Source organism: Neoarius graeffei, chromosome 9 (assembly GCF_027579695.1).
Source record: "Neoarius graeffei isolate fNeoGra1 chromosome 9, fNeoGra1.pri, whole genome shotgun sequence".
Lineage (NCBI taxonomy): Eukaryota > Metazoa > Chordata > Actinopteri > Siluriformes > Ariidae > Neoarius > Neoarius graeffei.
The window spans coordinates 66,946,655-66,961,528 of NC_083577.1; the positions used below are offsets into that span (position 1 = coordinate 66,946,655).

Genomic DNA, 14,874 nt, shown 5'->3' on the forward strand with positions numbered 1-14,874 from the left:
GCTGGGATAGGTTCCAGCTTGCCTGCGACCCTGTTGGACAGGATAAGCGGCTAGAGATAATGGATGGATGTTACATCTGGTAAATGTAACACACTAAATTTTCTCTTCATGTTCATTCTTCATATGTCTGAGGGTAAAATGCAAACACTGTCCTACCTACAAAGAAATCCCAATTTCCACAAGAGAACTGTAGAGACCAGAGACCCAGAGAGGATAATTTAATTCAAAGTGAAAATCATTACTTTTGTGCTGCCTCACAACAGTACACAAGGTAATAGGCAATAATAGATTTATTTAGGATGATCGCTTATCTGGTTTTTACAAGGTTACATAAATGATGAAGGATGTTTGGGGAAGTCGGAAACTAATATGAATCACCGTGAAGAACTAATTTTTTTTCTGTTTAGGGAAGGGGGATGGCTCAGAAAGGTAGATATGGGAAGAGACATGATGTTCACATGACGCTGTCTATGTAACACGATCCTCCAATCAGTCAAACAGGACTTGGGGTCGAGGGATGCGATCACGCTTCATGTTGCACGGTTTAAAGGGGTAGTTGAATTGTCAACTTTACCACAATCGAGTTATATTCTTTAAATGTAAAGCTGTGATTTGTTCGGATGCGGACTGATGTTCATCACACACGGACATGTCGGTTACAAGCCTAGAAGAGTCCGGATGGGGTTTTGAGAAGAGATGCGTGCTGTTCACAGGGGAGGTGAACATCTGTCCAGCAGGTAGAGGAGAGAGCGTCGCTCCAGCTGCCGCACAATGAAGCTTTCAGAGGTCCACAAAGCTGCAGTAGCAGCTCTCCTCACTTTCACTACCCATGTGAGTCATTTATTCAAGTGCTTTTTTGTTCAACATTGAGTTTATTGACTAAAATATGTTTTGTAAAGTTTAATTACACACAAAAAAAATCAGTTCTCATTTCATGGTGCCAAATATTGCAATAAATGAGTAAAGTCAGCCTTTTTTTATTAGCAAGCTCAAGTTTACATGCTGTAATTCGGCTAATTCATCAAGTGTCTAATGCTTTAAAACAGTAGGGGAGAGCGGAGAGACCTGCGACAGGGAGACCTGGGGCAGTTTGTATTCCCATAAATTCATTTTAACCAATCAGGCTTTAGATTAGGCGGTGTTCTGAAATTTCTTCCTACCTATAATTTCTTCCTACCCGTAGCGGAAATTTATAGCTGTATCTGATATTTTGTCCTACCTTGTGAAAATATCCTACCAGCACATATATCTTCTTCCCTCTGTGTTCAGGGTGGTAGCAAATTATTATAGACATCAAACCCCTATAAATATCTGCTTCCCTCCATGTTTTAGGTGGTAGCACATTATTATAGATATCAACTCCCCATAAATATCTGCTTCCTCTGTGTTCAGGGTGGTAGCAAATTATTATAGACATATAACCCCTATAAATATCTGCTTCCCTCCATCTTTTAGGTGGTAGCACATTATTATAGATATCAAATCCCCATAAATATGCAGATATTTATAGGGGTTATATGTCTATAATAATTTGCTACCACCCTGAACACAGAGGAAGCAGATATTTATGGGGATTTGATATCTATAATAATGTGCTACCACCTAAAACATGGAGGGAAGCAGATATTTATAGGGGTTTGATGTCTATAATAATTTGCTACCACCCTGAACACAGAGGGAAGAAGATATATGTGCTGGTAGGATATTTTCACAAGGTAGGACAAAATATCAGATACAGCTATAAATTTCCGCTACGGGTAGGAAGAAATTATAGGTAGGAAGAAATTTCAGAACAGCGGCACGGTGGTGTAGTGGTTAGCGCTGTCGCCTCACAGCAAGAAGGTCTGGGTTCGAGCCCCGTGGCCGGCGAGGGCCTTTCTGTGTGGAGTTTGCATGTTGTCGGCGTGGGTTTCCTCCGGGTGCTCCGGTTTCCCCCACAGTCCAAAGACATGCAGGTTAGGTTAACTGGTGACTCTAAATTAACCGTAGGTGTGAATGTGAGTGTGAATGGTTGTCTGTGTCTATGTGTCAGCCCTGTGATGACCTGGCGACTTGTCCAGGGTGTACCCCACCTTTCGCCCGTAGTCAGCTGGGATAGGCTCCAGCTTGCCTGCGACCCTGTAGAACAGGATAAAGCAGCTAGAGATAATGAGATGAAGTTTACATGCTTTAATTTGGCTAATTCATCTGTCTGCTTCAAGTGTCTAATGCTTTAAAACAGTAGGGGAGAGCGGGGAGATCTGCGACAGGGGGACCTGGGACAGTTTGTATTCCCATAAATTCATTTCAACCAATCAGGCTTTAGATTAGGTGGCACGGTGGTGTAGTGGTTAGCACTTGTCGCCTTACAGCAAGAAGGTCCTGGGTTCGAGCCCAGTGGCCGGCGGTGTGGAGTTTGCATGTTCTGTCCATGTGGGTCCAAAGGTTAGGTTAATTATGGCTCTAAATTGACCGTAGGTGTGAATGATTGTTTATCTCTATGTGTTAGCCCTGCGATAACCTGGTGATTTGTCCAGGGTGTACCCTGCCTCTTGCCCATAGTCAGCTGGGATAGGCTCCAGCTAGCCTGCGACCCTGTAGAGCAGGATAAGCGGCTACAGATAATGGATGGATGGGAGGTTTTAGATTACATCAGAAGTTAGATGATGTCTCTTAGAGTAACCTACTTCCTTTACAGTAAGATTTGTTCAGTTCAATATTTTTGTCAACCAAAACTTGTATTTTCTACTTCACAGCCCACCAGTGAGGGGCTAGTCCTCTGGTAACCGCGAGAGTATAGTATTATTTATTAAACTTAAATTCTGGGGGAAAATATTTAAGGATTTTTATTTTCAAAATGGCCAGATGAGGAGAGTTGGGACAGTTCATGTTACAGGCTTTTTCTTGTGGTTTACAAATATAAAATAGTTTTTAAAAAATATGGGCGTGTACCTGCATGAGGATTAAGTTTATTTCATTCCTAGTCAGGTTTTGAGTAAACTGACATTTTTCTATCGCTGTACTGTACCAGCATTGTGTGTTCATACAGTTCATACGTTACATGTTTTGATAATAAATAAAAATTAAACATGTAGGCCTCGGTATCTTATTTTTGTTTCATGTCTCCCTGCAAAAAAAAAAAAAAGACAGAAAAAGTGAAGCCTGAAGGTCAGTATATGTGACAAGCTGAGAAACTAATGTTGTGGTAGAGAGTATCGTAAATCCTTTCTAATGCAATATGAATGTGACGCTACCTGCAAACAATTTCACGCAATCTACAGAAGCTGAAAACGTGTCCTAAGTCTCCCCACTCTCCCCTATGTTTATTTTGTGAAGTCTTATTCACAGCTTGACCAGGTTCAGACCCTGGTTAATGTACATGTTATTATTGTCATTATTCTTCGACTTTAAGGTTAAAAAAAAAAAATATATATATATATACAGTGGGGCAAAAAAGTATTTAGTCAGCCACCAACTGTGCAAGTTCTCCCACTTAAAAAGATGAGAGAGGCCTGTAATTTTCATCATAGGTACACTTCAACTATGAGAGACAGAATGGGGGGAAAGAATCCAGGAAATCACATTGTAGGATTTTTAATGAATTAATTGGTAAATTCCTCGGTAAAATAAGTATTTGGTCACATACAAACAAGCAAGATTTCTGGCTCTCACAGACCTGTAACTACTTCTTTAAGAGGCTCCTCTGTCCTCCACTCGTTACCTGTATTAATGGCACCTGTTTGAACTCGTTATCAGTATAAAAGACACCTGTCAACAACCTCAAACAGTCACACTCCAACCTGCACTATGGCCAAGACCAAAGAGCTGTCAAAGGACACCAGAAACAAAATTGTAGACCTGAACCAGGCTGGGAAGACTGAATCTGCAATAGGTAAGCAGCTTGGTGTGAAGAAATCAACTGTGGGAGCAATTATTAGAAAATGGAAAACATGCAAGACCACTGATAATCTCCCTCGATCTGGGGCTCCACGCAAGATCTCACCCCATGGGGTCAAAATGATCACAAGAACGGTGAGCAAAAATCCCAGAACCACACGGGGGGACCGAGTGAATGACCTACAGAGAGCTGGGACCAAAGTAACAAAGGCTACCATCAGTAACACACTACGCCGCCAGGGACTCAAATCCTGCAGTGCCAGACGTGTCCCCCTGCTTAAGCCAGTACATGTCCAGGCCTGTCTAAAGTTTGCTAGAGAGCATTTGGATGATCCAGAAGAGGATTGGGAGAATGTCATATGAAACCAAAATAGAACTTTTTGGTAAAAACTCAACTTGTCGTGTTTGGAGGAGAAAGAATGCTGAGTTGCATCCAAAGAACACCATATCTACTATGAAGCATGGGGGTGGAAACATCATGCTTTGGGGCTGTTTTTCTGCCAAGGGACCAGGACGACTGATCCGTGTAAAGGAAAGAATGAATGGGGCCATGTATCGTGAGATTTTGAGTGAAAACCTTCCATCAGCAGGGGCGCTGAAGATGAAACGTGGCTGGGTCTTTCAGCATGACAATGATCCCAAACACACCGCCCGGGCAACGAAGGAGTGGCTTCGTAAGAAGCATTTCAAGGTCCTGGAGTGGCCTAGCCAGTCTCCAGATCTCAACCCCATAGAAAATCTTTGGAGGGAGTTGAAAGTCCGTGTTGCCCAGCGACAGCCCCAAAACATCACTGCTCGGGGGCGTCGTGGCTCAGGTGGTTAAGGCGCTATACCATGAATGCGGGCGACCCGGGTTCGATTCTGGCCCGAGGTCATTTCCCGATCCCTTCCCGTCTCTCTCTCTCCCGCTCATTTACTGTCTCTACACTTTCCTGCAAAAAGCCCAAAAAAATATCTTTAAAAAAAAAAAAAAAAAACATCACTGCTCTAGAGGAGATCTGCATGGAGGAATGGGCCAAAATACCAGCAACAGTGTGTGAAAACCTTGTGAAGACTTACAGAAAACGTTTGACCTCTGTCATTGCCAACAAAGGGTATATAACAAAGTATTGAGATGAACTTTTGTTATTGACCAAATACTTATTTTCCACCATAATTTGCAAATAAATTCTTTAAAAATCCTACAATGTGATTTTCTGGATTCTTTCCTCCCATTCTGTCTCTCATAGTTGAAGTGTACCTATGATGAAAATTACAGGGCTCTCTCATCTTTTTAAGTGGGAGAACTTGCACAATTGGTGACTGACTAAATACTTTTTTGCCCCACTGTGTATATATATATAACAGGGGCGGCACGGTGGTGTAGTGGTTAGCGCTGTCGCCTCACAGCAAGAAGGTCCTGGGTTCGAGCCCCGGGGCCGGCGAGGGCCTTTCTGTGTGGAGTTTGCATGTTGTCCGCGTGGGTTTCCTCCGGGTGCTCCGGTTTCCCCCACAGTCCAAAGACATGCAGGTTAGGTTAACTGGTGACTCTAAATTGAGCGTAGGTGTGAGTGTGAATGGTTGTCTGTGTCTATGTGTCAGCCCTGTGATGACCTGGCGACTTGTCCAGGGTGTACCCCGCCTTTTGCCCGTAGTCAGCTGGGATAGGCTCCAGCTTGCCTGCGACCCTGTAGAAGGATAAAGCGGCTAGAGATAATGAGATGAGATATATAACAGGTAATTTCTGAGCCAAACAGAACACAAGAGTTGGATAAGATAGAGGAGATTGGATAAGAGTTGGATAAGCTGGATAAGAGCATCAAAAGAATCAAAAGACTACTGTTTCGCTCCTAATATCCTACCATACACAGCTGTTTTGTTACTTGTGATAATGAAGCAACATCTATAAAGCCTAACTTTCCTTAAACATCTTGTATTGGTTTTCTGATTATGAAGTATGATTTTGTACTTTTGTAATGAATTTACTCTTTCACTACTTGTATTTAATTTTTTGTTTTGGGGTGTGTGTGTTTTTTTTTTTGTTTGTGTTTTTGTGAACTTTTAATAGTATTGTTCAGTGTTTAATTTCAACATCGCATTTCTTTCTGATTGAGATAGTTTAGTTCATTCTTATATCTGCTATATAGAGTACTGCTATATATTTCTGTTGTTTTTGTTGAATAGTTTGTGATTTTTTTTCCCTTCGTGGTAGTTCGTGGCTTAATTTGTATTTGATTTTGGAAAATCAATGACTGCAATTAAGATTAGCCCTTTAGTATATGTACCATGGTGGCATCTAAATTATTTGCCACATAAGAAGACAGCCACAAGAAAACATGTACAAAAAATATTATAATATACAGTGGTGCTTGAAAGTTTGTGAACCCGTTAGAATTTTCTATATTTCTGCATAAATATGACCTAAACCATCATCAGATTTTCACACAAGTCCTAAAAGTAGATAAAGAGAACCCAGTTAAACAAATGAGACAAAAATATTATACTTGGTCATTTACTGTATTTATTGAGGAAAATGATCCAATATTACATATCTGTGAGTGGCAAAAGTATGTGAACCTCTAGGATTAGCAGTTATTTTGAAGGTGACATTCAAGTCAGGTGTTTTCAATCAATGGGATGACAATCAGGTGTGAGCGGGCACCCTGTTTTATTTAAAGAACAGGGATCTATCAAAGGCTGATCTTCACAACATGTTTGTGGAAGTGTATCATGGCACGAACAAAGGAGATTTCTGAGGACCTCAGAAAAAGCGCTGTTGAGGCTCATCAGGTTGGAAAAGGTTACAAAACCTTCTCTAAAGAGTTTGGACTCCACCAATCCACAGTCAGACAGATCGTGTACAAATGAAGGAAATTCAAGACCATTGTTACCCTCCCCAGGAGTGGTCGACCAACAAAGATCACTCCAAGAGCAAGGCGTGTAATAGTCGACGAGGTCACAAAGGACCCCAGGGTAACTTCTAAGCAACTGAAGGCCTGTCTCACATTGGCTAATGTTAATGTTCATGAGTCCGCCATCAGGAGAACACTGAACAACAATGGTGTGCATGGCAGGGTTGCAAGGAGAAAGCTACTGCTCTCCAAAAACAACATTGCTGCTCATCTGCAGTTTGCTAAAGATCACGTGGACAAGCCAGAAGGCTGTTGGAAAAATGTTTTGTGGACGGATGAAATCAAAATAGAACTTTTTGGTTTAAATGAGAAGCATTATGTTTGGAGAAAGGAAAACACTGCATTCCAGCATAAGAACCTTATCCCATCTGTGAAACATAGTAGTGGTAGTATCATGGTTTGGGCCTGTTTTGCTGCATCTGGGCCAGGACGGCTTGCCATCATTGATGGAACAATGAATTCTGAATTATACCAGTGAATTGTAAAGGAAAATGTCAGGACATCTGTCCATGAACTGAATCTCAAGAGAAGGTGGGTCATGCAGCAAGACAATGACCCTAAGCACACAAGTCGTTCTCCCAAAGAATGGTTAAAGAAGAATAAAGTTAATGTTTTGGAGTGGCCACGTCAAAGTCCTGACCTTAATCCAATCGAAATGCTGTGGAAGGACCTGAAGCAAGCAGTTCATGTGAGGAAACCCACCAGCATCCCAGAGCTGAAGCTGTTCTGTACAGAGGAATGGGCTAAAATTCCTCCAAGCCAGTGTGCAGGACTGATCAACAGTTACCGGAAACGTTTAGTTGAAGTTATTGCTGCACAAGGGGGTCACACCAGATACTGAAAGCAAAGGTTCACATACTTTTGCTACTCACAGATATGTAATATTGGATCATTTTCCTCAATAAATAAATGACCATGTATAATATTTTTGTCTCATTTGTTTAACTGGGTTCCGTTTGTCTACTTATAGGACTTGTGTTAAAATCTGATGATGCTTTAGATCATATTTATGCAGAAATATAGAAAATTCTAAAGGGTTCACAAACTTTCAAGCACCACTGTATTACAGTCTGGAATTAGTTTATTTAAAAAGTCATGCTAACTGAGATTATAGTGGTCAATGAGTGTTTGTGTGTGTGTAGGTAAAATCCATTCCTTTAGAATGTGATCCAGAGTATCTGTGGCTTCAGGAGGAGGAGAACTGCAATAACATCATCCACCAAGATAACATTACATACATTAACTCCACAGGTGATTCATATCCACTCATACACACACGTGCACACCCTCTCCTTTTTCCACTGTTTAATCGCTCCTAAAAGCAACCAAAATATTTGGTTCCGAGGATGGTTAAATTATCAGTGTTATGCATATTATCATCCACACCACATTTTCATACCCATGATGATCTGTATTGGTGGACGTGTTAGTGGACAAACATGACATTCTGGGTTTATCTTTGGAATATGTAAACTGGTATGATGTTGAATATGATGAATAACTACCATGATGCAGTGTTGCTTGTTATCACATTATACATGTAGCCTCATCCGCCTCAACCAGTTCCCATACACAACCCCAACAATGTCACTGAGTTGCTTACTTCCGTCATCAAGGATATTTACTTTGTGTTAGTGCAGGTTTTTTTTTCACTGTTACCTAACGTGGCCATGTAGATATTTTTAGACTATGGTCTGTATAATGTGAAGTTCAACATGGACTGATTTTTGACCTGTATGATTGCTTACTAGGGCTGTCACTAACACCAGGCTTGCAGCTTGCACACACACCATAAATACCAATCTATCAGGACACTGACATTAAAATAACACTAAAATGTAATACAGGGCTCTCTCTTTAGTGTACTCAATCATCACGTACGTCATCTAAGACAGCGAGATCCACATTTGTTTCAACCTGTGTGAAACACACTTACAGTAACAAGCCACCTATGTTTTCCTGCCGTTCATCAGAAGACCAAGACATTATAGCACCAGAGAGAAAGGCTGAATCCTTAATGTCTGCTATCTTAAAAGGAAAACATTCATCACCATGTGAATGATACTGTGTGTGTGTGTGTGTGTGTGTGCACGCAGTTCCTGATTTCTTCTAACTGATTGTGTCTCCTGACTGGCTTACTCAATTACAGCTACTACAAATGAGGAGACCATTTAGATCGCATTATCTATTATCGCATTATTGTACAAGATGTACATGTTTAGGGCTAAATATTAAAGTGAACAGAAGAGTTGCAGAGAAGTTTTGGAGAGTCAGTTCTAAGATATTTTTGGCTGATGTAGAGATATCATATTTCCTGTCAAGATTATGGGCAAAACCATTTTGTTTATTTCTCATCATTATGAACAAAAACATTATGTTTATTTCTCATCATTAACCTATGAACTTAGAGGTCAAAGAGAAGCAAAGCTCATCTGCCTAATGGGAAACACTTTCTGTACATAATGTTCATGTTAATGCTTCCCGTTTTATAACCCCTGCAGGCTGTGGTGCATTATGGGATGATGTAAAATGCTGGCCTCGTGCAGAGGTTGGAGATGTGATCTCTCAACAGTGCCCCACATTCCTCAGGGTCAAAGGTTGGTTTGGTAGTGGTTCTGAGCCAGTCTTTCAGCACAGCCATGTTATTATACAATACCAAATAAAGTTCGGACACATCTTCTAATTCAATGGTTGTTCTTTATTTTTATTAATTTAAAGAGACTTCATGCGTTAAACTAATGATGGACTATTATTTCTCTTTACTTAGTCGAGCAGTTCTTGACACAATATAGATTATTACAGTTGCCGAACAGGTCTAATTACTGTATTATTATTAATTATTTACTGTTTGATCTCAAATGCATTAAGGCGGCAAGAAATTGCACTAATTAACTTTTGACGAGGCACCTGTTAATTGAAAAGCATTCCAGGTGACTACCTCATGAAGCTGGTTAAGATAATGACAGTAGTGTACAAAGCATCATCAAGGTAAACGGTGGATGCTGTGAAGAATCTAAAATATGAAACATATATATTGTTTTCTTTTTAAACACTTTTCTCTTAGTACATAATTCCATATATGTTCCATATGTTATTTCATAGTTTTGATGTCTTTAGTATTGTTCTACAATGTAGAAAATAGTCAAAATACAGAAAAACATATGAATGAGTATGTGTGTTCAAGCGTTTGACTGGTACTGTATACATATATAGTATGTATTTATCCATATGAATAGGAAATGTAAGGAGAAACTGTACAGAGACTGGGTGGTCCGATCCGTTCCCACCATACATGCTGGCTTGCGGATCACTGAATGGCATTCTGCACCCTCCATCTGACATGGTATGGTTAACACAATCTTACACATAAACATAGTAGTTTAAAGGAATACTCACGCATTTTTCAACCTAATCTCTATCTACTGTATGTGTGGCATACTAGGTTTGATTACTACAGGCAAGAAATTCAACATATTTTTTCTGGACGCAGAACACAAAATTTGTTCACTTGAAACTTACATATAATGAAAGTCAAAGGGCATCTATAGAATTGCATCAGTAAGCATCATTTATTCATACATCTTCAGTAACCGCCATATCCTGCTCAGGATCATGGTGTATCTAGAGCCTATCACAGGAACAACAGGTGTGAGGTGGAAAAACACCCTGGATGTGATGCCCGTCCATTACAGGGCACCATGGACAGGCGCACACACACACACACACACACACACACACACACACACACACACACACACACACACACACACAGAGAAACCTAGAAACCTAGGGCCAATTTAGAATAGCCATTTAATCATTTTCATGCTGGCATTTTCAGGAGGTGGGAGGAAACTAGAGAACCTTGAAAAACATCAATCAATAAATTAAGCGAAACAAGTATTTCTGTAAGATACTTTCATTAATTCTTTTGTCAAACGTATATGTAAAACACTCTCTAAATCTCTATGAATCACCCTTTCAGGTATAGGACTAGTTTTTCAGAGGGACAGACTTACAGATGTGTGTCGCCAATGTAGCTGTACGGATCTCAGATAACACAAAATCTTCGAGAAAACTTAAATAACTGAAATTGCTTTTAACTGTATTTGTACTGTATTTTTCCAAATGTTAGAAATGCCACGTCCCAACTTTTTTGAAACATGTTGCATTCATCAAATTCAATATAAGGATATCTTTACAACAAAAACAATAAAGTTGATCAGTTTGAACATTAAGTATCTTACATTTATATTGTATTCAATTGAATATAGGTTGAAAAGGATTTACAAATCATTGGATTCTGTCTTTATTTATGTTTTGTATGGTGTCCCAACTTTTTTGGAATCAAGATTATAAAGCAAAGGGTTAAACAATTTTAAATTTGGAAATATGTATCTGAAGTAACACACACACACACACACACACACACACACACACAGAGGGTGTCCCAAAAAATGTACTCACTCTTTAAATTACAATAAATGCATTGAGTGAGTACATTATTTTGGGACACCATACACACACACACACACACACACACACACACACACACACACACACACACACACACACACACACACAGAATGTGTAGATGATGCATTACACATCACACATTTGGTGTCTGCATTTTTAATATAGGTAGGCCTGGAATATATGGATATGTACAACATGAGGAAATGCAATACATTTTATCTTTCAAGTACTCTACATGTGTCAAACAGCTGACTTCTTTTTTTTTTTAATTTAATATTTACTGAGGATGCCAACGTCACAGAGTGATTCCCAAGAACTTGTGCACTATGTACATACACAGGCATGCACAAAGAGGCAGACATGAATGAATGAATGAATGAATGAATACAAACTACAACAAATCAAAGGCTACTGTACACTATCAGAAATAGGGGTACAGTAGGAGTCCATTTCTGTCCTCCAAGGTCCTTTCTACACTAATGTACCTCCTAGGGCTCATTATTGGACTTCAAGGTCTTTTGAAGGCAAAAAAAAGGTACAGTGGTGCTTGAAAGTTTGTGAACCCTTTAGAATTTTCTATATTTCTGCATAAATATGACCTAAAACATCATCAGATTTTCACACAAGTCCTAAAAGTAGATAAAGAGAACCCAGATAAACAAACGAGACAAAAATAGTATACTTGGTCATTTATTTATTGAGGAAAATGATCCAATATTACATATCTGTGAGTAGCAAAAGTATGTGAACCTTTGCTTTCAGTATCTGGTGTGACCCCCTTGTGCAGCAATAACTGCAACTAAACGTTTCTGGTAACTGTTGATCAGTCCTGCACACCGGCTTGGAGGAATTTTAGCCCGTTCCTCCGTACAGAACAGCTTCAACTCTGGGATGTTGGTGGGTTTCCTCACATGAACTACTCGCTTCAGGTCCTTCCACAACATTTCCATTGGATTAAAGTCAGGACTTTGACTTGGCCATTCCAAAACATTAACTTCATTTTTCTTTAACCATTCTTTGGTAGAACGACTTGTGTGCTTAGGGTTGTTGTCTTGCTGCATGACCCACCTTCTCTTGAGATTCAGTTCATGGACAGATGTCCTGACATTTTCCTTTAGAATTCGCTGGTATAATTCAGAATTCATTGTTCCATCAATGATGGCAAGCCGTCCTGGCCCAGATGCAGCAAAACAGGCCCAAACCATGATACTACCACCACCATGTTTCACAGATGGGATATGGTTCTTATGCTGGAATGCAGTGTTTTCCTTTCTCCAAACATAACGCTTCTCATTTAAACCAAAAAGTTCTATTTTGGTCTCATCCGTTCACAAAACATTTTTCCAATAGCCTTCTGGCTTGTCCACGTGATCTTTAGCAAACTGCAGACGAGCAGCAATGTTCTTTTTGGAGAGCAGTGGCTTTCTCCTTGCAACCCTGCCATGCACACCATTGTTGTTCAGTGTTCTCCTGATGGTGGACTCATGAACATTAACATTGGCTAATGTGAGAGAGGCCTTCAGTTGCTTAGAAGTTACCCTGGGGTCCTTTGTGACCTCGCTGACTATTACACGCCTTGCTCTTGGAGTGATCTTTGTTGGTTGACCACTCCTGGGGAAGGTAACAATGGTCTTGAATTTCCTCCATTTGTACACAATCTGTCTGACTGTGGGTTGGTGGAGTCCAAACTCTTTAGAGATGGTTTTGTAACCTTTTCCAGCCTGATCAGCATCAACAACGCTTTTTCTGAGGTCCTCAGAAATCTCCTTTGTTCGTGCCATGATACACTTCCACAAACATGTGTTGTGAAGATCAGACTTTGATAGATCCCTGTTCTTTAAATAAAACAGGGTGCCCACTCACACCTGATTGTCATCCCGTTGATTGAAAACACCTGACTCTAATTTCACCTTCAAATTAACTGCTAATCCTAGAGGTTCACATACTTTTGCCACTCACAGATATGTAATATTGGATCATTTTCCTCAATAAATAAATGACCAAGTATAATATTTTTGTCTCATTTGTTTAACTGGGTTCTCTTTATCTACTTTGAGGACTTGTGTGAAAATCTGATGATGTTTTAGGTCATATTTATGCAGAAATATAGAAAATTCTAAAGGTTTCACAAACTTTCAAGCACCACTGTACATATATGTTCCAAATCAATATATAAAAGTTACAAATAAGTACTTTAGAGGGTACTGCTCCAGTGACAAGCCGTTGTACCCCTAAAGGTACCATGATGTACTTTGTTTTCTGAGAGTGTACTGACAGCTAGCTAACTAGGCAAAATCTTACAGTGCATGCAGCAAAGGTAGCCATCATGGAAAACATTTTTTTTAATGACGTAATATGCAAAGCTCTTCAGGTTACATGAACTGTGAATGAGATAGCTAGTTGCTAATTCTCTAGCTACCAGTAGATAGCTGGAAGAACATAGGCTAAATTTATGTATCTAGCTCAAAGTACAGTACAATCACATCATCAATGATGCATAATCATATTGTGATGATTTTACATAATAAACCAATGTAAGGAGTAGGCCTTTAAGCTACATGGATAAAGTTGCATAAGGTTTTTGGTAAGATTAAATGGGTGGGGGAAAAAAATTGCTAAGACATTCCCCACACATCTCATCAGTCAAACTGACTTTTCGATCAAATTCAAAAACTGCCCTCATTCTTCTTAAAAGTGAATTTTGAGATAATGGGTTTTCAGTTCACTGGTGTGAATATTGTGATGATGTCTTATCCTTTCATCATATAGAGAAAATCATCTATGCATTTGTCATCACGTCTAGACTAATGCAATTCTTTGTTTACTCGCCTTAGTCATAAAGCCCTGGTTTGTCTGGAGCTTGTCAGGAATGAATAAACATAGGGAACACTTTACTCTAATTGTGGTGCCCATGGTATTTTTGTGGACAAGTCTCGGTAGTTTCAGCTATTTATTATTCCAAAACAGTAGTTGGTGTCATGGTTCCAAGAAGCTTTCAAAGGCTTTGAACTGAAGTTCATTACATTACATTACATCTGTGATGGTACATGTAGTGAAGTGATCCATGTTGTTTTTACTGTGGCAGATGTTTCTCATGTTTAATCAACCACTTGTCTATTTCCGGCCACCTTCTCATGTGCTGAGGTTCAAGTTCTGGGAAACGCCTTCTCATGTGAATTTCACTTAAACTCTTTCAGTTAGAATATTTATACATCATAAGCATAATAATCTTGCTTAAACAGCTACAGCACCAATTCCTGCCTACCTTCACCAGTTAGCAGTGGATTGTAGGAAAATTGTAAAATACTGGTGCATTACATGGTGATGGCTCTGAGTATATTTCTGAATTGCTGTCTCTTTAATACAATGTTGTAATGTAAGCTGTTTTTGATCTTCTAACTAAGAGCTCCTATCTATCCCAGAGAGTTAAAATTGCTAAATAAATAAAAAGTAAAAACAGAACAACGTGCATAATAATTAAGCTTTGGTTGAAAAATGAGGACGTATTCCTTTAGTCAGCTACCAAGATAAGCTTAAGCTTTGTTTACTACTACAGCTGTTGCATGGAGATTAAATGATGCAAAAGTACATAAAAAATACTATTCTGAATGAATCCATAAACTGATAGATCTGT

The 14,874-nt window shown here is 39.5% G+C and overlaps 1 protein-coding gene across 1 annotated transcript in view; it reads left to right on the plus strand.

Annotated features, from left to right (window-relative positions):
- The first annotated feature begins 532 nt into the window (after positions 1–532).
- Positions 533–14,874, plus strand: part of sctr (secretin receptor) — a 29,958-nt gene continuing 15,616 nt past the window's right edge. Inside the window, exons 1-4 of the mRNA XM_060928818.1 lie at positions 533–831; positions 7,910–8,018; positions 9,269–9,364; positions 10,004–10,110. Coding sequence (XP_060784801.1) covers positions 772–831; positions 7,910–8,018; positions 9,269–9,364; positions 10,004–10,110 — 372 coding nt within the window. The 5' untranslated portion in view covers positions 533–771. The remainder of the gene's footprint in view (positions 832–7,909; positions 8,019–9,268; positions 9,365–10,003; positions 10,111–14,874) is intronic.